This window comes from Lissotriton vulgaris, chromosome 1_1 (assembly GCF_964263255.1).
Source record: "Lissotriton vulgaris chromosome 1_1, aLisVul1.2, whole genome shotgun sequence".
Lineage (NCBI taxonomy): Eukaryota > Metazoa > Chordata > Amphibia > Caudata > Salamandridae > Lissotriton > Lissotriton vulgaris.
In genome coordinates this window covers 262,969,369-262,995,532 of record NC_141685.1, presented here as the reverse complement: position 1 = coordinate 262,995,532, position 26,164 = coordinate 262,969,369, and the positions used below count along the sequence as shown (strand labels likewise).

Here is a 26,164-nt window from a genome sequence, read left to right as displayed (position 1 = left end):
AATTAAAGAGCTGATGGGACACTGTCCAAATCAATCTTTTGTCAATTCTACACTAACTCACTGAACATTTTTACTGGTTGTGGGTTTGCAATCATCAACAATCTCGAAGGCATGTGGTTTATGCCTGAAGGAGGTGCTGAATGTTGATTAAGTTGAGGGTAGACAAAAAAGTTGCTTTGCACTGCAAAGGCAGCCATTTTATAAAGATCCGTGGGGTGTTGGTGTACATGATTTGAGATCCAAAAGAAGTCTGAAGTGCATTTGAGAAATGCTACCAAACTCCTTGGCTAATTGTTTTGCCAATATGGCATTGAATTGATAAACCAGTTACCTGGGGCACTGCCATTTACTAATCCTCTAGTAGACATTAGCTGCAAAATACTTTGCCACGCGCCATGTGCTTGCTGTCTTAAAGTAGATGTAGTGTCAGAAAAGCCATAAGAAGCCTAGGAAGATAATGAGGATTGGACCAGGTGCAGCTCCCACACAAAATAAGCCACTTTAATCAAGCTGCAAAGGAGATGCTGGGATTATGAAACAATACACAAGTAAGTACTTGCATGAATTCGGTTTTGTAAAGATTCTGATACAGAATCTGCCAATAAAGAGCCAAAAAACACCATCAGCAGTTTTCTGTGATTCAAGAAGTGTCACCTAGTCTCTAAAAATCATGCCTAAATGTGGACCAGACTTGATGTTACAACATTGACTCGCTAACTTGAAAAACAAAGACGTGCTGCTAACACTAATTTGCATGCACGTTTAGTCAAGACTGTGTGGCATTTTATTGGTAACACTCTGCCATGCAATTTGACACTTCCAAGGGTATATTTTGGCATGATTCTAAATAATTTTGATAAAAATGTTGAACACCCCTGTTTTACTCACCTTTCAGTGACATTGTTGATTAACCTTTGATTGCAGGTTTCAAAAGCACTGGCAATGAATTAATGCTTCTGGTGCTGCCGGCAACCACAGGAACGTGGCTGACAATTCTTGCTATTAATACTGAGATGAACTCGCATACTCCTGAGGATTACAAATCGGTGACTACAAGCATCAGAAAGGGAAACATTTTTAAATCTGCTTTAGGCAGCAATAATTTGGGAATCACTACACGCAACTACAATTAAAGAATCACTCACTCCAGCTCAACCCACTCATGGAATCTCCCACTCTAAGCAATGTTAAGGGCCCACTCTAAATATCCATAAGTAGACCACTACCCATTACTAACCACTATAACCAAGAAATCGCTCTCTTGAGGTAACCACAATTAGGGAATAACCCACTTCAAGAATCTTAGGTGTTTCAAATTACCTTAGTCCTGGGTTTAGCAACCATAAATCAGGGATCGGCTATATACACTAATTTTGCAGCTCTAAACCCTTCCTTTAGGTAATGTTTGAATTTAATCTTGCGGTCATAAAATTCCATATTGGTGATGGAAACCTGAGCAAGATCACTACGGCCAGGAGAAGAAAGAGTAGAAACAAACTGTCAGCCACAGCAATCTGTAGTCTAGAAAGTAGTTCATTTCTAAGTAGCTATTGGCATGACTTAGAATCGGAGTTATTCAGGAATGAGAGATAAAAAGAAAAGCAGTCATTTATAAAACAAAAATAAATAAAAACATCAGTAATAATTAAAATCACAATTTCCATTTTGAGGTTTAAAATCAAGGGCATACAATAAAAATCAAGCATTGCAACAACAAACAGAGCAGGCAATGTGTTCCTACAAGCCCAAGCGGAGTTTAACACACTGGCGAGGACTCCAGCCTCTTCCCACTAATTTAATGCAACCACTCACAGGAGTTTGAGATTTCAAGAGCAGTGCCAGAAGCTGGCTCTCAAAACTTTTTCTTCACCATAGAATGAGAATGAAGAAGAGCGAAATCTATTGCATTACCATGTTTCGTTTGGGGAGAAGGAAATCAAGAAGTTGTGCAATGCAGACCTGGCAGGCTTTAGGCCACCAATTATCCATCTGACAGTGATTAAGGAAAAAGCCCCAGCATGCTTTACTCCTTCCACCCCGTTACTGAACAGATGGTTCCTCGTGTATTTGTCAGATGTGCATTGTGCTAAAAAGGTGCTATGTTATTGCTAATGGATAATATCCTTCTGTTAAGAACCTTGTGCCTTAGTCCTCCATCGCATGATTATTGTATCACTGCTTCCATGCAATGCCCACACAAAGCTGATTTCAAATGCCAAGCGTCCTTAGAGAAGCCGGAGTTGAATTCAAACAGCTCCAACCCCCTAAATCATACCTGCCCCGAAAACTGACTTCTATCTGTTAACTTGAATATGCTGATAAAAACCTACAGAATCTTGTGTAGTAGTAACTCAAGAGAAGAGTTTGATAAGACTGGGTATCATAAAATTATACTGGTGTAACATCGAACTTGCTGTGCGAAGGTCTTAAAAACAAAATTTCTGAATAGGATAACGTGATGAGCATCAGAGAAGCTAAATATTGAGCATGAGCCTAGTACTGAAACCAGGAGTAATATTCGTGGATACCAACAAAACGCACACAACTGTGGCACAGACCTGCAAGAAGATCTAACAGTTCTGCCAACAGAATGATACACACTGAAAATAGTCCCAGCAGAACCTGTGCAGGTTTACCTATGAAATGAAATGAAATAGGATTTATAAAGCGCATGGCTGCCCGTAAGCGTCCCAGCGCTGGAGAGTGGGCTAAATGAAGAAAATAAGAAGGATTTAAGGAAATAACCAAGTTTTCAGCAGTTTACGGAAAGGCAGATGTTTGGGCTGGGCCGGAATGGCAGGTGGTAACGAGTTCCACAGTTTGGAGCAGTTATAAGAAAAAAAGACGTCCCCCCGATCGGGCTCTCTTGAACCTCGGCATAGAAGCCAGGTGAAGATGAGTGGACCAAAGGGCTCTGTTAGTTTTGTAGGGCACAATGAGATCCTTCAGAATAGGAGGGGCATTGCCATAGAAGATTTTATGAGTGGTACATAGAGATTTAAAATACACTCTTTCTTGTATAGGCAGCCAGTGAAGTGAACTGAGAGCGGGTTTTGCTGAACAGCGGTTCCTGGTGCCCGTAAGAAGCCTGGCAGCTGTATTTTGGACAACTTGTAATTTGGCAGTCACTTTCTTGGGGACCCCAAGATACAGGGCATTGCCATAATCCAGCCTGGACAATATAAGGCCCTGGATCAAGAGCTTCCTAGATTGAGGGGGAAGTAAAGGAAGGATTTTCCGGGAGGTGCGCAGGAGGCCATAACAAGCCCCCGCCGTTTTCCTGGCTTGAGTATTGAACGTAAGTTCTTGGTCCAACCATATACCTAGACTTTTAATATCAGGTTTGGGGGTCGGGCGGACCCATGCAACGTGGCCTATGTGCGAGTAACGAACCTTTGCACCTAAACAAGCCAGAGACTTTAATGTGCATGTGCAGTTAATGAACCCTACAATTGAACAGTCAAGGTAAAGAACTCTCACATTTATCTACAGGGTAGGAAATGCCATCAAACACCTGTGCAGAAAAGGAGGCTTAAAATAAAGGTACCAAAATTCTATTTTTAGGGTTTGTAAACACTCTTAATTGAGCACTGAATAAGGGGTGCAAGTTATTTCGGATCCAGGGAAGAAAGGTGCGCTCCAAGCAGGACGTGGGCAGTTGCGTGAAGTGTCCCAAGTTATTCCTGCACAGGGAGGGAAGGTGAGCTCCGAACCATACCCATAAAGGAAATAAGGGTAGGTATATGCTAGACCCATACTAGTAGATAAAGTGATCCCCAGGCTATACCTGGCAATGAGGTAAAGGGAGCCACGTAAGGGGATTCCAAGCTGCAACTAGAAGGGAAGAGCAGCTCCAACCTGTAACTGAACCAGTAAGGAGGCACAAGATATGAGAGTATTGGTAGTGCTGAAAGGCTCAGTGCAAGAGAAGAAAAATTCCTTTGAACCAGGTGAAGGCTTCAGGTAAATTATTGGGCAAAATGAAGTTAATGCTATTCCAAATTCCGATGCTGGTCTTAAATCACTGAGGTGCAGAGTTCAACTGATTGTTGGGATACTTTACTAATAGGAATACTTCAGACCGCAGATGCGTCAGAAGAACATTCATGAGCATTGATCTACCTACACAATATCTTTAAATGTCCTCCATTGCTTAACAGGGAACCCTAGATTTAAAAGCCGCTTTGTAAAGCAGACCTGCTAAAAGTGACTTCATTTTTTTGGTTAACTGATGAACAGTTACTTATTAAGGTAGGAAAGAAGGAGGTAATCACTGCACCCCTTCCTATTCTAAAAACATGTTTCTGTTACAACAACCAAGCCAAGTTATGGAAGACTAACCATTCAAAAAAAGCCTACCAGTTCACAGAGCATGCACATTGATCCATGTAGACTTCGTCTGGTCACTGGTTGATCCCACCGGAGTTCTGTAGCAAAGCTGGCCTCAGGTACCACTTTTGAAGAAAGGTTCATTCTCCCCTTCAAATGAAAACACATTCATTGCACACAAAAATATCAAGAACTCTAGTAGGTATGCCTAAAAAACCTCCATTTTCCCTTTACAATGCTCCACTGTTACCTTAGGTCACTGTTTGGTAATTCCATGCCATCGAGTATATGTGTGTTGTATAGAAAATCACTATGTGACTAGGGTTTTGATGCATTTCTCTCAACCAGGACTATCAAAAAGAGTGCATGAAGGATTAAAGATGACGCCTGCTTGAGTACCAAGAGAGACTGTCCTTAACAAAGGTGTGCAACTTTCCAATCTGAGTTAGACACAGCACAAAAGCGGTTTATTAAGGAGGCTGGAGACACGGTCTGTCATTTATCAATGAAAGACTAGTGTCCGCTGCACAGAAAATGCGTCTGAAGATATGAGGGTAATTGCCTACTTTCGCTCATCAGATGGGTAAAATGGACACCCTAGATGATGTCCAACAATTGTATTAGGCAATTTACACATTTCTTCAGTCCTGGTAACAGTGGCCACATCTAGTGATGACGATATACTATAACTATATGGTGCGTCTGAAAAAGAAAGTACACCACCTGCTGAAACAACCAAAGTGGGAATATAGCCATTGGAGGTTCAACAGAAAGGTACTGGTACAGGAGTAAGACAAACAAACTTAGAACTAAAGATTGCAAGTTAGGAAACTGCAGCAGTAACACGTAGAAAATCATCAGATGTTTATCACAGGTGTTCATCACAAACTGAATAATAAACCGACCGGTTTCCCCACTCCATCGATTGCTTAGAAGTCCCATGGTCTATGGTGTTGTAAAGGTTGAATCTATGGAACTAGGACATTTTGTGTGTTAAATGCAACCATACTTATGTAATGACACCTTTTATTCCTTAAGTGTCACAAATGACGTGTCTTCCAACGAGTGGAAGAACTTTAAGAAGGGCTTCCTATTGATGGCAAAGGAGACCATCTTGCTAGGTCAAAAGAAACCAATTCGGTAGGACAGGTCCGCAGGCAGACGGAATTCATACTCCAAGTGCGGTTTGTTTTACCGTACACAGTTTTCCTACATTCTACAACAAAGCATGTTTAACTAGCGACCTGAGCTGAAATGGAAGCAAAAGAGGTTCAGTTATTCCCTAGTGTTAGATGCCACCATATCAGGACTCTGGGAGAAAGACATGCTAAATTTCATCAGGAATGTTAAACTAACTAGAAAGGGCAATGCAAATTTCCCCTTTCAAAAATGTTAGGCGATCTAAAAAAAAAAAGCAAAAAAAAAGCTGATCTGGGTTTTTAGATGTTCCACTACAGAGAAGGGTTTCCATTTCAAAATACTACCTGAAACCATAGTCACAATGAGACACCAATGACCAGTTCTTGATTCAAATTAAACATTGTCTTACTCATTTCAGCAGATGCCCAGAAACTCGTATGCTAAAATCTAGATCCAGTAGAAGACATGTAATTGGACAAATGGAGTTTACACCTTGGACAGAACAGAGGCTGAGATGATTTTTTTTTTAAAGAACGGAGTCATTTCACCTATTCCATCCTCATCTAATATTTTGAGACACACCCTTGAAAACATTGTGCAGTGAAGGTGGATCCACGGGTCACCACTCGAAAGAGATGAGCTAGAGAAATAATCTACACTGTTTTCCAGGTCCACTGAAAGCACAAACCAATTTTCCAGTACTGAAGACAACTGAGGCAGTGGTCTATGAAGTGAAGTGCTTAGGTCAAGTGAGGTAGAAAGAACTCCATTCCCCAGAATTCACAGATGAGAATCTGATCGACCACAAGCACCCTAATTCTTTTGGTCACTACAGTCCAGATGACACCCCTAGTAGCTGTGTACACAGTCCTCCATTGAGCAGGAATAGCAGCAAACAGCAGCTTCTGAAGATGTTTTGCCTCAGTACCAGCTATGAAAAGTGGCCAGAAAGCAGTTCCTAAGCCAACTGAAAAATTTGTGCTAGGAGTAAAAATGCTCCTTTACAGCAGCAGAGTTATCAAAGGGAAATGTCAGTGCCCCTATGGAATCTGTGGATCTGTAATTAAACGATACATAATAAAACTGTCACAGGCCAAACACTTTTTTTGAAATAACCACATCTCAAGAGCGGAGACCAATGCTTTGTAGATAATGTAGTCTTACTTTTTGAAGCACTGAATCCCCGGTCCCATAGTCTAGGTACAATAAAGGAACTGAAGCAGTAAGAAGACTTAGGGCATCTGTTGGCATCACCATTTCATGGAAAAGGGCTATTCAAATTTACAGTAGAAAACTGTAATGCAAAGCGCCTTATTGTGAATAAAGGACAAATATAAAGGTTGGTTGGGGAGTAATATTCGTGCATCCAAATTCTACTGTGTTACTAGTGGCAGACAAAGATATCCAGCCTGCAAATACAGTTTATGAAAAGAGGTACCTTAAGGCAAATTATATGCCCAAAATGAACATTTGTAGGGAATTAATGTGAAAAGTGGGGAAATTGGCAGCTTGCCATGTAGCCAGAATGCCTGAAATTAAGTATACTCTGAGGGGTCTGCTCTAGGTTGAAACGACTAAAGGTAGGTTGTTCTGTGTGGTTCAAGCATGCTGACAGTCAATACACAATTTCTACGAATTTTGTTGCTTTAAATCTGCCCAAAAATTTCTAGGCACCATGGCGGTCGTTAGAGATGTCGGACTGTGGATAGGACCAGAGAGGAAGCAAGGGAAAGAGGCTCTGCCTGGGAGATTCTGTGATAATACTGGTTGTACTAACCCACCAGCACCAATCTGAAGGCAGCAACAGTACAAACTTCACATGCACCTGGGGACTGTGCACCATAAGGCTGTGTCAAAAGTGCTAAGTGGTAGCTATGATAAAACCAGACCTTAATGAGACAGCTGGAGCCCAAAACATATATTCCTAAGTAGTGTGTTTAAAAGTAAAGGAGTTGTCCTTTATTTCAATTTAAAAAAAAACATAAAAGCTGAATTAAAAACCAAGTTAAAGAAATAGAGGCAAGGAGCTGGTAGGCTTAAGGGAGGCATTTGATTGTGACATCCCGACGCTCCATTCAAAGTCAGGGGTACGTTTAGTCTGCGTTAAGGAGCATGAGAGCTGAAACAATTCAGCACCTTCCATGTGCAACCCTCCCATGGCACGATCGCTGATGAAAGCGGATGATGTTGCACAAATAACCAAGAAACCGTCTGCAACTACTTCATGCCTGATTCATCACCCAAGACAACTATTCCTATGAAGTAACTGAACAACTTGTGTGCAAAATTCGCTGTTCAGCTATACTTCCAAGCTGACTCAATGAACCCCATAATTGTGGATGAGAATGGATTGCACACACCAGCTCACCAAAGCTAGCAGAAGCTTCATGTGAAAGGTAAATGTGCCAATCTGTGGCTCCGCTGCATGGCCGACCAGGCTGGATAGCATAAAAGAGGAAGACTTTGGTGAAAACAGACTGCAGGATGACTATATACGAGTCTTCCTGCAGTCTGTTTTCACCAAAGTCTTCCTCTTTTATGCTATCCAGCCTGGTCGGCAGGGAAGGCAGGAAAGAACAGGGTACAAATGCAGCAGCCGCATGCATGGGTATTACGAAAAGATAGCCTTACCCCTTTTCTGTACTTTTACTTACGTTTAAAAGCAGAGTTCTATTTCAGACTGCAGAACAGCATACACCTAATCAGCAGAGAGGGGATAAGGGTTTTTTAAACTGCCCAATTGCAAAGAGTTTGTGAGCCTGGCTGTGCCTTCCTGTTACTCAAAACACAGGCTGCATTGTCCAGTTAAGTCTGCTCAGTACTGATGTTGTACTACCAAGGACAATGGGATATTTGTTCCACTATTGCAAAGGCATGTGATGCATTCAGATACAACAACTAAGGGGGATTAACTTGGAGCAGGTCAGGCAGACAAATCATATGCAGGTTGCTTACAAACGCATACTGAGCTTGGGCACCAACACAAATAAACAGTTCAAATCATAGGTCACATCAACATCAAACCACAATGTTTAACCTTCCACAGGGATGCACTGGAACCCACCACAGACCTTTAGCTTAGGTTGCTGGGGAATTCACTAGTGAAACAAGATTTCTTACAGAGTACGAACGCTCAACAAGTGGATCCTACTAACATCGTAAGCCAAAGACGACAAAGTTGCCAGTCACCTATTGCAATCATTCTGGTGGTATTTGTACAACTGGTGTGAGAGGGAATACTTTAAAAGGAAAACAGAACACAGATCTTCTCAAATTATGCAGTTCAAAATCAAAATGGCAGATGTTTGTTGTTCAATTTCACAGCTACTTTCCATTATCCACTGGTTAGTAATTGTTAGAACATGATATTGCGAAACTGTTTTGTAATGCAATATCACCCGTTCTTCTTAAATGTCACATTTTGATGACGAATCAGAGGACACTGTGGAAAGACAAGGCGACTTAAAGACAGAGTTGCTTCTTGAGCCGTCTTGTGAATAACCCAGGGCTAACCCTGCATCCCCGATTTTAGAGGAGGAACCAGAACTTACACATGAATTTGACAATGTGCAAGACGTGTTTTTCTGAACTTCATCATCTACCTCCATCTCCTCCATGCAGTTCTCATACCCTCCCAAGGAAATATCCCCTTTGTCGTGGAATGAATTCTGGGACAACGCCTGCATATAATGAACAGTATCAGTTGAATCAGGTGTTGGACTGAGGTTCAACTGCTGGTCTGCAGGTGGTGATATGCTTGGACAAAATCCATTCTCTCCCAGAAAGACAGGACCAGATGAACATTCCATATCCTCCACACACTGAAAAGGAGACATTCCTCTTGTAGACGAAGGCTGAAATGGCGGTATTTCTGGAACACCATACTTAACATTACAAAGTAGTTTCTGACGACAATCAGCACTCAGTTGCACAGGGTCACATTTGCCAACAGTTGTAGACAGAGTGTCTAAAGGGACGTACTCTTTGTGCAGAAGTTCTGGCGACACTGGAAGTGACCGACAACGTCGTCCGTGGAAAAATGAGAAATCCTGCCAGTCTGAGTTGTAGAGTTGCCGGAGCTGTCCTTGTGGGAACGGCACTGTGCAGTCACCGGCTTCTGGGGAATGCAGATCAAACACCAGGGAGATGACCGACTTACTGGGCATGTCATAAAACTTGATTTTGCCTCCTTTTAGGTCCTCCCGGGCACTGAAAGGGTTGACTTTGCGAGCTGTGCCTTTGTTGGGAGTATAGTAAGGATCCTTCACGTTGACTTTGCGGACAGCTTTGCGTGCAAAGATGTCGGACTGACTGCGGGACAGACAGATGGTTCGACGTGGCCTTGGAGACTTGGGTGGTATCTTGTTTTCCTGCAGTTCTATAGAACTCACTCGTTTCAGTACTTTCTCATTGGGGCCTACAGAGAGAAGAAAAATAAAGATCATTTGTAGCAGTGCAAAATAAAACAAAAAAAAATTGGCTGTACTCAATATTTAGAAACAAAATAAATAATTGCTTTGCTACATTGGACATGGCAATTCACCCAAGACGTCACCGCAAACATCTCTCTTCTACCCTGGTATTCATTACAAACACTGAAATACATTACAGTATGAAGAAACACGTTACTTAACTGAAATACTAGTTTTAATGTTCGCTTATTCTAGATAACTGCTGTGTAAAATTCAGCCATTGGTAGTTGGGCTCAGAAAAAAGTTTTATTGAAAGTATTATTAATAAGTATCGGATTAAATTACTTACATTCTCATGGGATGGAGTGAATTATAAATAGACTTGGTCATCACTGCTAGATAATGTATGAAAACTTAAGACCAGAAGGTCTGCTGTCCTAGACATGGGCCAATGAAGGATTAAGCTCTGCTGAGTAAAAGGGGTTTGGAAAAGGGTAAACTCTTATTCATCAATGAAATGGATAGCACAGCTTTTTATGGAGGTTAATGGAGACTAATAAGCAAAACGTTGCTAATGGCGTTTGAAGGTGTGGTGGCAGCACTCCCGAAGGACCGCTGAGCGCTGGGGGCAGACTGCGAGCCAGAGTGATTGTGTTGAGCTCTTCTGCTACCCGTTTTCTTCTTAGGCATACTACTTCTAATTGCGCTTCCCGCCCGATTATTTTTAATACTACTTCCCTTACCCTCCTTACCTGATTTTAACCTGGGCCAGACAGCGGGTGATTTAATACCCGTTCCTCCTGCAAGGTGTGCCTCCCTGCCCCGGTCCATCACGGCTGACGTGCCGCTTGTTGTGGAGGGCAGGCGCCATCTTTGGTGAGGACCTGGACCCCGGCGGTGACGTGAGCAGCATTCTAGTTGGGGGTGGGGTTTAGATTCAAATTGGCCATCGACAAAGGGGCGTTTCGCGGCGCTCGAAGATGTGGTGGCAGCACTCCCGAAGGACCGCTGAGTGCTGGGGGCAGACTGCGAGCCAGAGTGATCGTGTTGAGCTCTTCTGCTACCCGTTTTCTTCTTAGGCATACTACTTCTAATTGCGCTTCCCGCCCGATTATTTTTAATACTACTTCCCTTACCCTCCTTACCCGATTTTAATCTGGGCCAGACCGCGGGTGATTTAATACCCGTTCCTCCTGCAAGGTGTGCCTCCCTGCCCCGGTCCATCATGGCTGACGTGCTGCTTGTTGTGGAGGGCAGGCGCCATCTTTGGTGAGGACCTGGACCCCGGCGGTGACGTGTGCAGCGTTCTAGTTGGGGGTGGGGTTTAGCTTCAAATTGCAATGCCCCCCCGGAAGCGCAGCGGACGTGCGCGACGATGTTGCGCCTAAGGTAAGCCCGTCTGCGCCCGTCCGCGGCCGGCCGGGGCTAGGGGCATGTCCCCCTGTCCGTTCTTCTGGATACTCATTCGCGTACCTCACTCAACTAAATGCTAACTGGCCTCTTACGACAACCACTCGGCTAAAACTTGAGTCACTGGGACTATTCTGCGCGAGGGACTCGTTCCCTGAGATTCCGTCGCTTCCCGTACAAGTCTCTGCTGCCCCCCCCCCCCCCCCCACCCGTCTTTTTAGGTACTAACATCCCCTCCACCAAAGGGCCCTCATCATCGAAGCTTACAGTGAGCTACCTTAACACTCGCTAGCTGGTAAGACATCAGTTGGAAATTTTTAATTATTTAGACTCTGTGAAACCCAACATATTGCTGTTAACCGAGACCTGGCTCAATGCAGAGTCCTCTCCAGACATTCTTGCCGCTATCCCCCCTGGCTACTATATCCTTCAAGCGGATCGTGCCTCTGGCAGGCCAGGCGGAGGAGTGGCAGCCATTATTACGTCTTCCATCAGATTCCCTTCCCTAACTATGGCCTGTATCCCATTGGTTGATTATCTTGTGCTAAGACTGGAATCTTCTGCAACACCCCTCATCTGTGTGTTAGCGTACCTCCTCCCTCAACCAATGCCTAACTTCTCGATGCTGTTCGGTAATATGCTTTCTCAACTAATCATCATTAACTCCAACATTTTAATCTTAGGAGATTTTAACTATTGACCTTTTGATGAGAAGGTGAGTGCTTGTTCCACTATGTTCTCGGATCTTCTATCCGGTATGCACTGTTGTCAACATATAAATGTCCCGACCCACACTAAAGGCCATTTCCTGGACCAGGTCTGGACATCCAACGTGGAGATCTCCGTTCCGCTCATCTCCCCCTGCCTATGGTCAGATCATTTTATAATTTCCTTTTCCCTTATAGTTACTTCTTATCCTAGCAGAGTTTTGGAGAGCAATCTTCGAGCCCGGAATTGGAATAAGGCTGACCTTGGTAAATTTGTTGATCTTCTTAAAACTTCCCCTCCCCCTACAGCTAATTCCATAGACACCCAAGCCTCAGCTCTTACGCATTGGCTGGAAACAGCCAGTAACACTGTAGCCCTGCTTAAAGACATCAAGCTCAAAAGTGGGTAACCGAAGACCTTAAAGCAGGTGTCTCCAACCGGTCGATCGCGAGCTACCGGTAGCTCGCAGAGACCCTCTGAGTAGCTCGCGCTGCTTCCTGCTCAATTTAGTAGCCCTTCAGTGTTGTTTGGGCTTGTCTGGGCTGCGAAGGAAGGGTGCGTCGTAGCTGCAGCAGGCGGGGCAGGTCAGAGCAGGTGGATGGGCACAGATGGTGGACTGCCGGTCGCGCAAGCAGTATAGAACTGCTGTGACCCGCGCCATCTGCCTCTTTTCAGCAGCACAGCTTGCCACCTAATTTCCCTCGATCCACAGTGGAAGGGAGAATGCGGGATCCTGCACGGGTATGTCAGCAGCTCACAGCATGTTTTTCCCGTGTTTCCCCCCCGCCCCCCCCGCAGTCTGATGCCGTCTCGCATCTCCCTTCTTAAAGTGAAAGTGCCGGTGTTCAACAGACGGGGAGCAAAATAAACGTCAGGCGGCTTCCGCCCTCAAGTTTGTGCTATATAAAATTGCAAAAAGAATAAAAAATACTGTACAGCTCCGTATTCTGCCATTGGTGATTTCAGGTGTTGGGCCTGCAGCTTTCTTTTCCGCTTGAGAACGCCCAATGAGCAGCAGGAAGGCTGGCGTACATATGGGAGGGAGCTAATGGCAAGAAAATTGCAGAGGATCACACAATACGGGGTCAATGGGGACAGCCTGGATCATACTTCTTTTAACTTAATTCCGCAGTTACCTAATTAACCACTAGCCCGCCTCATCTCCCAAGCCAAACTACTTTTTTCTTTTATTTATTTGTAAGAGGATGGGAGCGGGAGTGCTCAGCCGGGATGCAGGCCATGCCAGCAGGTGCCCAGTTATTCCGGTCCAAATACTCCCTCCCTCCACCTGCAGTTCCCATGCGTGTCCTTCCACAACAGAAGTTGGCACGCTTTCTCTTTTTATTGTGAGGGTCTCTGTTCACTGCCAATGCATTATCTCATGTAATATAACTTTTGCTTTTGTAATTTGTTCACTTGTAATGTTTTCATGTATCAGTTCTGTTCCTATTGTGACGCGCTCTGACACCTTCGGGTAAAGTCCAAGCTATATAAAAACGCATAAATAAAATCCCAGAGCAGAGGGTAAGCCATGGGCGCACATCCAACATGGGGTCTTGAAATACGACACTAAAGGTCAAGCCTGCTAAAGACCCTGCAATAGTGCATGCCGTCATGTGTAAGGCTCCGTCCAGCATGCAGGGTCTTTTACTGAGGGACAGAGAAGTGGTTGGTCATCTTCTTTCCAAGTCCTCTGATGTACCGTGGCTAAGACACACCAGTTTGCACTATTCCGGTAACTTAGCTAGCAGATCTGTACAGTCATATGCATTGTGGGTATGTACCTGTACTTGGAGATCCGGGGCTGTGACTGGCACCGTGCGTTTCAGCCACCTATAGGCCGACCCTACCCAGGTGAGCCCAGCCCCACAGCGAATCTCTGTTAGCGATGACCTAAGGCTGTCTCCCTGCGTTTGCTTCTAATAATCTTCACATCATTCCGGGACTGGGTAATACAGCAAACTAGCAAAGAAACACATATAGGTTTGAATCCTGCCTCTTCAGCCTCACAAACCTATGTAATCCACCCGCCTGCACCCCGAGCATCCAAGGTCACATAACCTGTCCAAGGGATATGTTTGTGTTTGTGCAGGCCGGGGATGAGACGCTGGCTGTACGAATATATATGATTGTCCGACCAACCCTTTAATCCTGTGCTTCCACTCCCTCGCTCGCTTCAACATTCCCCCTGCTCCTTGAAACGGGCGTCAGAGCACTGGGCAGAAATGGAAGAGCTTTGATAGCGGCAGACTTTCTGTCGTTCATTGGGAGGGCACCGAAGAGCTGTGCACCCTCACTGTCGGGCTCTGGTGGCAGGGGTTGACCAAGCTCTCCGGGCTGGGCACATGCATCATTCTACTTTCCGACATCCTGTGATTCTGGCCAAATCACTTAATCTCCCTGTACCTTAAATGAAAAAAAAAGAAATGGAAAAAAAGAGCCATAAAAACTGAAAGTGTCCTTGTGTGTAGCGCTATTTAATTTACTATCTAATTATCATATTTGCTTCAGATCATCTTACAAACAACGTAAGCCTTTGTACAGTGTCATTTTTAGGTCGAAGGCCTAAAAGGCTGCGCTTGCGCAGTCTTAGGCCGGAGATTTAATGAGTCTGAGTAGCGCCGAAGGTCCCGCCTCCGTGCCCCATCTCTCCTTCATTGGCTGGCTTCCTAAACGGAGGCCAGCCATTGGAGGAGAGATCAGTCACTCCAATGTAGCCCCGTCCTTTTCGGATTTGGGGGCGTCATTTTTGATGTTCTTTAGACAGTGACGTTGTCCGTCACTCAGAACATCAAAACCACGCCCCCAATTCCGAAAAATTTCAGGAGCGCCGGCCGCCATTAAGCTGTTTGTTGTACATGAGGTAGGTCGCATGCTCCCGCTGTCCTCGTTCCCGCCCCGAATCCGAAAGTCGTTGTGGCCGCCGTTTTGTTTTTGCCGTTTTATTTTTCTTTCTTTTGTAAATCGATTTTGGCCACTATAGGTGTGGCAGGGTATACTCAGACATGAGTCCCTTTCTCACTGCTCCATCAGGATTCAAGCAAGCCGGGCCGAAGAGGCTGAAATGCCAGAAACCGGTCCCCGGTAGCTTGTCTCCTTTCTGGTAAAGAATTGGCTTGGTAGTTTAGTCTGCCCTGTTCCCATGATGCACTGGGCCAGGGACAGACTGATTTGCATATAGCCAGGTTCTGAGCTGGGATGGGGCAGTGAGATAAATAACGGTGATGGATCAAGCCCTGATCTTTGGACTGGGTAAGAGTGGTCTGCTCAATTCAGACACTCTGTTCATCACCACCCCCTTTTGTAAATCGATTTTGGCCACTATAGGTGTGGCAGGGTATACTCAGACATGAGTCCCTTTCTCACTGCTCCATCAGGATTCAAGCAAGCCGGGCCGAAGAGGCTGAAATGCCAGAAACCGGTCCCCGGTAGCTTGTCTCCTTTCTGGTAAAGAATTGGCTTGGTAGTTTAGTCTGCCCTGTTCCCATGATGCACTGGGCCAGGGACAGACTGATTTGCATATAGCCAGGTTCTGAGCTGGGATGGGGCAGTGAGATAAATAACGGTGATGGATCAAGCCCTGATCTTTGGACTGGGTAAGAGTGGTCTGCTCAATTCAGACACTCTGTTCATCACCACCCCCTTTTGTAAATCGATTTTGGCCACTATAGGTGTGGCAGGGTATACTCAGACATGAGTCCCTTTCTCACTGCTCCATCAGGATTCAAGCAAGCCGGGCCGAAGAGGCTGAAATGCCAGAAACCAGTCCCCGGTAGCTTGTCTCCTTTCTGGTAAAGAATTGGCTTGGTAGTTTAGTCTGCCCTGTTCCCATGATGCACTGGGCCAGGGACAGACTGATTTGCATATAGCCAGGTTCTGAGCTGGGATGGGGCAGTGAGATAAATAACGGTGATGGATCAAGCCCTGATCTTTGGACTGGGTAAGAGTGGTCTGCTCAATTCAGACACTCTGTTCATCACCACCCCCTTTTGTAAATCGATTTTGGCCACTATAGGTGTGGCAGGGTATACTCAGACATGAGTCCCTTTCTCACTGCTCCATCAGGATTCAAGCAAGCCGGGCCGAAGAGGCTGAAATGCCAGAAACCGGTCCCCGGTAGCTTGTCTCCTTTCTGGTAAAGAATTGGCTTGGTAGTTTAGTCTGCCCTGTTCCCATGATGCACTGGGCCAGGGACAGACTGATTTGCATATAGCCAGGTTCTGAGCTGGGATGGGGCAGTGAGATAAATAACGGTGATGGATCAAGCCCTGATCTTTGGACTGGGTAAGAGTGGTCTGCTCAATTCAGACACTCTGTTCATTACCACCCCCTTTTGTAAATCGTTCCTAAACGGAGGCCAGCCATTGGAGGAGAGATCAGTCACTCCAATGTAGCCCCGTCCTTTTCGGATTTGGGGGCGTCATTTTTGATGTTCTTTAGACAGTGACGTTGTCCGTCACTCAGAACATCAAAACCACGCCCCCAATTCCGAAAAATTTCAGGAGCGCCGGCCGCCATTAAGCTGTTTGTTGTACATGAGGTAGGTCGCATGCTCCCGCTGTCCTCGTTCCCGCCCCGAATCCGAAAGTCGTTGTGGCCGCCGTTTTGTTTTTGCCGTTTTATTTTTCTTTCCATGTTTTTGTTTTTGCCGTTTATTTTTCCCGTCCCCCGAGGCTCTCCCGTCCCCCGAGGCTCTCCCGTCGAGGCTCTCCCGTCCCCCGAGGCTCTTCCGTCCCCCGCGCCTCGTCCCCCGAGGCTCTCCCGTCCCCCGAGGCTCTCCCCCCCCCCCCCCCCCGCGAGTCTCTCCCGCCCGCCCCGCGATTCTCTCCCGTCCCCCCCCCCCGCCCGCCCCGCGATTCTCTCCCGTCCCGATTCTCACAGTTATCTAAAGAAGTGTTCAGATTGTCCGAGGAGTGAGTCAAATTCTTCAAAAGGTGCACAGAATTCCATCTCTCATCTGCTCTGTGACAAAGCAGTATCCGCTTGTGAAAGACGCAGGCAAATAGAAATAAAACGAGAGAGAGAGATGGAGAGAGCGGGATAGAGAGACTACAACACCCAGACTCCCACAGTCGCCCCCTCCTCGCGCCCCCGCCCTACTCAGCCTAAGACCCAAAAGGGAAAACAGTGGCTGAAAGCAGGCCTGGAATTCGCTTCCTGCGACTTTCCTTCCAGAGGAGCTGGACTAGAGGAGGAGCTGAGGATGGAAGAGCGGCCGCTAGAGTTGGGGGGCTGCACTCCAGGGGGGCCTCGGGGACCCCCCTGTCCGTCCTAGAGTGCCCCCACCAGTTTCCACCATGGCGGAGCCTCTGTTGAAGAAGACATTCTCCAGGCTGCGGGTCAAGGACCGGCTCAAACGCAAGAAGTCCGATGCCAAGGAGCGGGGTAAGGCGCCCAGAAACTTTCATAGAGGGAGGTAAAGTGCCTAGAAATCCCAGGTAGGGAGTTAAGGCCCTCAGCTCCCAAAAACTTACAGCGAGTGGGGTGAAGCGCGCTGAAAACTCTAGGGAGCAAGGTTAGGCGTCCGAACACTTTCAGAGAGAGAAGTAAAGTGCCCAGAAACGTTTATAGGGGTAGATACAAGTGCCCCGAAACCTTCAGGGAGCGAGGCAACGCGCCTGGCACCAAGAGACTTTCAGAGAGCAAGGCAAGACAGTCAGAATCTTTCAGAGACCAAGATAAAGCGCCCAGAAGCGCCCAATGTGTGAAGTAAGGTTCTCGGAACTAGAGAGGTTGACAGTGAGAGAAAGCTCCTGAAATCGCCCAGGATGGGTTGCGGCAAAGCGCTTGGAATGACACTTTAAGATTTGCAAAGAGTCTGGTAAAGTGCCCTGAAACCTCGGAATGCACTGCAAGGCGCCTGGCACACAAAGCTTTTCAAAGAGTGCGGCAAGATGTCCAGGGACTTCCAGAGATTGGGATAGGAAGGAGTGCAGACGCCTTCAGAACGTGATAGAGGCTAGAAACACCCAATGGGTTTGCTAAAGCACACGAGCGCCTTCATACTCTGGGGCACAACACTCTGACTTTTTAAAGGGTGGGCATAGAAGTCAAGTAGCCCATGTCATTTATAACTTTAGGTTTTCCTGACTTTTTAGTATACAGCGGCACTCTGCATGTGATTTTAACAAATTCCATTCTAATACGGCTAAAATTGGAACTACAAGTCCGATTAAGCAATGTATTGTTTATTGAAAGACCCGAGCTGGCTGTAAATTTCACACATGACAGAGGCTGGGGTGTAGCTTGGTCATTAAGATTTTTTATTTGGGGGTTGGGGGAGGGGTGACTTCGGATTTCCCAATAATCACGCTGGCATATAATGGCAAACTATATTATTTGAGAGGGAAGGAAGAGGCTTAAGGGGCAGTGGAGATGGAGAACAGTGCAGATTAGCAGGGTCTGGTGGCTTAGTGGACTAGTGTCTCCTGTAGGGGCCTATGTTTGACGTCATGGTCACAGGTTCAAATCCCAGCAGGTCCACTCACCCTTTCATCCTCCTGAGGTCGATAAAATGAGTACTATTGATTTGGGTAACAATAAACATCTGTTATCCATGCCAAGATACCCGTTGTGGTGAATGTGCACTTTACAAATACACCTTATGTTACATGGGATACTAAAAACACAGATTGTTGTAAAAATAACCAACAGTTTTAAGAACTTGCACTAAACTACACCAAACAGAAAGCAGCTGTATCCAACTATTTACTAGATAATCCATTTAATAGGGTGTGGTGTAACCCCCGAAGCTACACCCCTGGTGATAGGTCTGTTTGGCTGCTAACAGTGAGGTAAGGCACCCAGAGACTTCAATGGAGCGAGGCAAAGGCCCTCAAAACCTTCATGGAATGAGGTTTGGGGCCCGCAGGCCTCAGGGGGTGTACAAGGCTTACAGCACTCTGAAATCATAACTGAGTGAGCTGAGGAGAATAGGGACCCCTGTATACTTAAATAACGCACTCCAGAAACGCCCAAGGTGGTAAGAAACATTCATTGAAACGTAGGACTTAGGAAACTGTAGATGAATTAAGGAGGGAGGGAGGCTAGAAACTTTCAAATAGTCCCTTAAGATGTTTAGTGAGGTCAGTGACTCAAAACCATAAAGTGATGTAAAGCGCCTAAAAACCTTGAGTAAGTGGTCAGTGATCCAAGCTCCATAGAAACCAGAGTGGGTTAGGGTGCCCCAATTTCAGGAGCCTTGCATGACACCTCATGGGAGGCAAGGACGCCAGAGCAGTTAAGAGTGATGTAAAATGGGCAGTTGGAATGAAGTTGCAAGGCGCCTGGAATACCTAAAGAAAGGTGCTAGATGGTAAAAGGCTTCTAGGGGCAGATGAGGTAACGAGCTGCAAGGTTTCCGGGGCATGGGGGATTATCCACTGGGGGTGTGGAGACAGATGAAGGCCCTGGTGATGTAAGGCAGGCTAAAATCACCAGGAGGTCAAGTAAACCAACCTTACCTCGAGGCACTTCGCGAATATGTCAGGGAGCGCGTTTCCCTTTACATTAACTATATCTCACACCGTCAAATAAACAGTGACCTGGGCTTTTCATGGAAATGTGAAAATCAAAGAATGACAGCAAAAGTAAATTCTGGAACATTTACTGCACAAGAGGCTTTTGCGTTCAGCCCAGCGCCCCCTGTAGGCGTGCAATGCATGCCCCTGAGCCCCTGCAGCGGAGGGGGTGGGGATGCCACCCTCCATGGGCCCCCATTTGGCCCAAGGCCAATGAGTATCTGTGAGCCATGGGAGAGTCGGGGCGCCTCAGCACATTTTGCAGGGGTCCCATCATTTTGCCTTACGCCACTGCCTCCCTGGGGGGGGCACACTGGGTCAGTCTGGGTTCCATCGCCTCTTTCAAACACACTAACTAGGCACAGGATGCCCTGTCCATTTTAAAGAGGCAAAGGTGGTGAAATACGTGCTTAGTGACTAATGGAAGCTCTCCAAGTCCCACCACTGGGGCGTTATAATTAGATTTCGGTAGGACACTGAATGAGAGCGAAAAGAGAGGTCAAAGGGCACGTTCAGGCCCCAAAATATAGGCTGTCCTTAAGAAAGCATTCAGGGAAGTGTGGCAAGAGGCGACCCTGGCACGGGGAGACGTCAAGTTTGCTTGTGACTCCCCCCGAGTCTCTCTCCCCCCTCCCCCGCGAGTCTCTACCCCCTCCCCCGCGAGTCTCTACCCCCTCCCCCGTGAGTCACTCTCCGCCCTCCCCCCCCGCAAGTCACTCCCCCCTCCCCTCCCCCGCAAGTCACTCCCCCCCCCGTGAGTCTCCCCCCCCCCCCCCCCCGAAGCCCCCCCCCCCCCGCGCTCGGGAGATGTTTCCCAGACTTTCTGATATTAAGTGAGTCAGTCCCATATGCCTCGGGAAATTTTCACAAGTGAAAGTGGAGTTGTATTTGACCACTTCTACCCTTAATGCTGTGCATGGGGAAAGAAGCAAAAGGTGGTAACAGACACAGTTTGTGGAGAAGGCGCCACGCCAGCCCCACTTTACATTAATTCTTAAGCCATGCTATTTGCTTCTCATCCCTGATGACCACCTCCACGCATTTCAATTCCGCACCCCTTAAAGTTTTCTTCATCAACATGCTACTCTTTATCATGACTGCTCTTTTAAATGGATTTGAGGCATGTGCAATTGGTGATTTATTCCTACATCCAAACAGCCCCTTGGCATTTGTCAATTGAGGGATCCTTAGGTTTGCGCACACAACCTGTAATTGTAACTAACATATAAAATCACTGAAATCTCTGAAACACCTAGTTGCCTAAAGCCTGCACCTCGTTTCAGCTCTTACAAAAAGTGGCAGGCGTGAGAAACAAACAAAACCAAGGTGGCAACTATACATCATCCGAACTGATTCCCTCATTGACACTTGTGCCACTGTGTATTTGATGTTGTGGATGGACTGTAGGACTCCAATCCAAACCAACACTCACCAAATTGTAAGCATATGGCAAGAAGTGGCTTCACATTGCTGACATCTTCAACACTATAAGACTGTCAGAGCTCCTTAGAATGGAAACTGCTTCCTCTTTGAAAGCAGGCGGTAAAGTTGTGAGTGCACAGAGTTGTGAGTGCGCAGAGTTGTGAGTGCGCAGAGTTGTGAGTGCGCAGAGTTGTGAGTGCGCAGAGTTGTGAGTGCACAGAGTTGTGAGTGCGCAGAGTTGTGAGTGCAGGTGCAGAGTAGTGAGTGTTGTTGAGTGCAGAGTGCTGTGTATTGGCAATGTAAATGACAATGCCATTTATTTATGATTAAAAGAAATGTCATGAGCAATGCCAATAGCTCTACCTTTAATGATGCCGAGACCATTGCATTGTAAATGCTTGTTGTATATGTCCACCGTTTGAGCAGTGTGTCATCTGCATTATCATTACATATTGCACTGCGTTCCTAGTAAGTTAGTTATTTGTGGAAACTGAGAGAGAATTGTTCTGTTCTCATTTTTGGTATTATTTGATAAGTGATCAATGATTCCATTACGACGTTGTGTACCTCGAAAGTATGAGATGTACTGTGATAAGTGAGTCTCATGGGACAATTGTTGCATTCTTCGATTGCTCATGTGTGTTCAGTAGTAGAGCCTGTTCTAACACCTTTTCTCACCATCTCATGTTTTTACACACCTACACTTTCCACACAGGATAGGATTAAGCCTCAGACGTGCACTTCTAATTTGGTGCCCGGGCCTCTTTTCTTTCCCATTCCGACAAGCAGTGGCCTCCTCTTTCACGCCTTGTGTTGTGTCACTATCGTGGCGTATGCTTTATTTTGTTGTGTCTGTGAGTCTTCTTAACATACAGCCCACATGTCAGTAATGTGGCATGTCATGACCCTACCTATTTAATACATTCCCACCTATTGGCCAGGAGCCAAGGCTCACACATGCTGCCCAGTGCCCATCATCTTCCTGTATGGCTGCAATAGTATGCCAGCTTGTCTTGAACAGCAGTGATGTTCTTCAGGCTGGGCCCTGGGGAATGTACTTTTCAAGGGGAACTGTATCATTTTCTTTTTGTGTGCAGTTTTATAGCGCAAACTAGAACCGAAGGTATCATAGCGCTTTACATGAGCACCAGTTACGTTACAAACGGGCACATTACTTTTTGTTAGGCACTGGGAGATTAAGTGATTTGGAACTGCCCCCGCCAGGCTACCAGATTACACAGCCTTAGAGGACATCCTACAGTTCCACACTGAAGGTAGGATTGCTTTTCCTGTTTGTTTGTTAATTAAGCTGCATTACAATGATTATTTCAGTGACGGCTATAAAAAGGTCTTGATTTTGAAGCTATTATTGTGAAATTTTGTAAAGTGGTTTGACAACACAACACAAATCCAAAGTCAATCCTTTCAGTGTTTCTAGGGAACTTTAAGTCTTGCATTCAAACCACATTATAGTGGGATCTCAAGAAAATAGTTTTTTTAACCTTAATGGCAATGAAACTGGGCGTGGGAGGTCTCTCGGAATAATGCGCGAGTTGCTTGGGGTTTGGTAGCTCACGATGATTTTCACTGACCAGAAGTAGCTCTCACAACACAAAAGGTTGGAGACCCCTGCCTTAAAGGCTCAAAGCTCGAACTTAGGCAGGCTGAGCGCCGTTGGCGACGAGGCTACAACGCGGACACAAAGTTGCGGTATACGTCTCTGCTTAAAGAATACAAGACAGCGATTTTATCTGCCAAATCCTCCTACTTTTCACAAAAAATTGTCAACTCTGCCACTAAAACTAAAGACATCTTCTCCATTGTGGAGGAGCTGTCGCATCCAGACAGGGTCACCATTAAACCTCTCCCTTCCCAAGCGATTTGTGACTCCCTTAATCAGTTCTTTGTGGACAAGATTGTCAATATTAAAAAGAGCATTTCTCTCGCTGGCTCCTCTTCCCTTCCTAGGCTCGATCTCTCCTTGCTCTCTCCTAATCCGCAGCAAATCACCCTGATCCCCCCAATTTTGGAGGATGAATTTTTAGCCTTCTTGAGCAAGGTCACTTCTGGGTCTCCCACTGACTGCTGTCCTCCTTTGATTCTTCGTGAGGCTTTCACAGCCTGTCCGCTCCCTCCCTTGGGACTTTTGAACTCGTCCCTGTCCTCTGGCCTGGCTCCCAGCTCTTTCAAGGTTGCCGAGGTCGTGCCCATCATAAAAAAAACCACGGCGGACCCCACGGTTATGAGCAATTTCTGCCCCATTTCCCTTCTCCCTTACCTCAGTAAAGTGCTAGAGTCTCAGGTCACTAATACTTTGAGCTCTTTCATCGAACACTCCCAATACCTCGACTCCCAACAGGCCGGTTTTAGACCCGCCCACTCTACGGAGTCAGTTATACTTTCAGTTATGGAGGAACTGCGGAGAGGGGAGGACTAACATCAGCCAGGTTCTGGTGCTCCTGGATCTGTCGGCCGCCTTTGACACGGTCGACCATGATATGACCGTGTCAGGGAGGCTGGCATCCGGGGTGCCGCTCTGGACTGGGTTCGCTCCTTCCTGTCCAACCGCCATCAGGCGGTCCGGCTCTCTCAGTTTACTGCTGACAGGGTTGGCCTAACATGTGGCGTCCCGCAGGGTTCCTCCCTATCCCCCTCTTCTTTTTAATTTATATTTGACTCTCCTTATTCGGTCTTTACGCGGCAATCATGTCACCGCGTTTAATTACGTGGATGACATCCAGCTGATTTTTTAACATTGATGGCTCGGCGGAGTCCATTCTTAACTTCCAGTCTACCCTCTGCCACATCCGCGACTGGATGGGGGTTAATCACCTCAAGCTCAACCCAGACAAGACAGAATTGGTGCTTGTCGGGGGAGCTACTAACCCATGGAAATCTACCTTTTGGCCAGTAAGCCTAGGTCTCCCCCCGAGCCCTGTCGACTCAGCAAAAAGTCTGGGAGTCATCGTCAGTAATGATCTCACGATGAAGCCCCAGATCAATGCTGTAATCTCGTCGAGCTTCTCCCAGCTTCGCAAAATTCGGAAGATTGCCTGCTTTTTGACCACTGAGGCCCTCACCCTGGTCCTGCTAGCTTTAGTCATTTCAAGGATTGATTATGCCAATTCTTTATGTGCAGGTATCCCGTCCTATTTATTGAAGAGGCTGCAATCCGTTCAGAACCAGGCTGCACGCCTCATCTACCATCAACCTAGGCACCAACATGTGAGCCCTCTGTTAAAATCCCTCCATTGGTTCCCTGTGTCCGAGCGCTGTAAATTTAAGCTAGGCTGTACCATCTTTAAGTCTCTCGCCGGCAGGAGCCCCCGCTTTATTTCTTCACTTTTACACTCTTACGTTCCCTCTCGTAATCTTCGTTCCTCCCACCAGGCCCTACTTAAGGTCCCGGTTTTTAAACACAAGAAACATGGAGGACTAAGATTTTCATTTCTTGCTCCTTCCTTTTGGAATTCACTTCCTCTAAGTGTTAGAACTGCCTCTCCCTATGCATGTTTCAGGTCCCTTCTCAAAACTCGCTTGTTCTGTAATGCTTACCACTAATACCCTTGCCTCGCGGACTGTCTTTTCCCTGCTGCTCGAGCGCCAAGAAACCGCTAGGTGTTAGTCGCGCTTAAGAAGTAATTTTTACATTACATTACATTACATTAGTGAAGTATCCACCAGTGAATAAAGGGGACTCAAAAATGCATTTAACTTATTTCTGAATTTTATGCTTATTGCAGTTACATGATTTTCAGAGGAAATGTGTGTTACTGTTTCCAGGAAGCAAAAGCTCCTTCAAACCAATATATTCTTTCTGCCTACTATGTGAACAACAAGGTGTCCCACTCGTTCAAGGTGAGTGTCTGCTGCTCAACACTAATTTCTGGACTGCAGGAACATTTTAGAGAAATCATATCTACGATTAAAAATGCAGATTACTTTCAGACTATCTCCCACATTTTCCAGCACGTTCCACTGAAACTAATAAGTCATCACACGTCAACAGTTCTCCAACAGCTTAGGCCACCAACAGGCTGAAAAGCCATGATATGCAGTGTAAGGAAATGCGTCTTTTTGCACGATCATCTCCAAAGTTTTGGACAGATGCTGCTGGTTTTTCGACTCAGAGTGTACCGAGGCCTGCTACCCAGACCTCTGTGCCAGAGTTCAAAACGTTTTACAAATTATACAATGCATTGGCTATGCACAATTGTCATAAGTTGGCTTACTTATGGGTCCCTAATATATATTGTACAAACAGTACCCGGGGCATGTAACTTAGTGTCAACCCAGGGCTGCAGCACTGATTGTGCCACCTTGAATGTGACAAAGTACCACATGGCTCCCAGCCTTCCACAGCTTTTAAACGCATAGCAAAGCCCTAACCTACCTTAATGGTATATGTATGTCACCCTTAAGGAAGGCCTTATTTCTTATGTCCCAACAGTAAAAGCCTCAAATTTTCATTTTTTCTGTGGAAAGGCTAGTAGCCCCACTGGCAAGTACAAAGTTACAGGCGGCCAGCTCAGCCCTGCTAACATCTGAATGGACTGCTAAAGTTCATGCTTTAAGGTATCAAATAAATCATGACAAACCCAACTTAATGCCCAAGTCGAATTAGATGCAACTTTTAAGAAAAATGACTTTTAGAAAGGTGCCACTGTTGCCCAGTAAATCCAGTGGCCTTTCACAAATGCAGGCCACCAGACAGCCTTCTACCCTCCTGGGGAGGAGTATGAACGATTCCCAAGTGCAGGAATGATAGAGGCATGCTGCAGAGAGGTGTTACCTCACCCTCGCAGGAAGCCACACAGGGTGTTGGTCCAAAAGGTGAACTTCAAAGGAAAAGCCGCCTTTGGTTGGCAAATGGCAACCACACTCAAGAAAGAATGCTCTGGTAGGTGGACTGGTGGAGGGGACAGAGCCAAACTTTTTTCTGTGGGCGTGTGGCCCACTGGTGGCCATGCATCTAGAGTGGGCTACCAAGCTCCACAAACCATGAGAAGGGGGGCCGACATCTTGGGAGTGGGCAGAATAGTGCTCTCCGAGATATCCAGATGCCGTATATAGTCGGAAGTCACCATAAAATGGGAGGGAACCTGGCAGCCCATTGGCTGGTGACTTCATCCCCAAGGGCAGTTTCTGGGCCTAATATGGCACCCCTGGCTTCCAAGACCTAAGGTCCCACCTGGACTTGAAAGAGGAGCAAAAAAGGCCTGC

At 46.2% G+C, this 26,164-nt stretch overlaps 1 protein-coding gene across 2 annotated transcripts in view; it reads right to left on the bottom strand.

Moving 5' to 3' along the window:
- Positions 1-8,123: 8,123 nt before the first annotated feature.
- The window catches only part of TESK2 (testis associated actin remodelling kinase 2), a 610,614-nt gene continuing 592,573 nt past the window's right edge, over positions 8,124-26,164 (bottom strand). For both annotated transcript variants that reach the window (XM_086952281.1, XM_086952282.1), the window contains one exon: positions 8,124-9,886. In XM_086952281.1, coding sequence (XP_086808407.1) covers positions 8,877-9,886 — 1,010 coding nt within the window. In that variant the 3' untranslated portion in view covers positions 8,124-8,876. The remainder of the gene's footprint in view (positions 9,887-26,164) is intronic.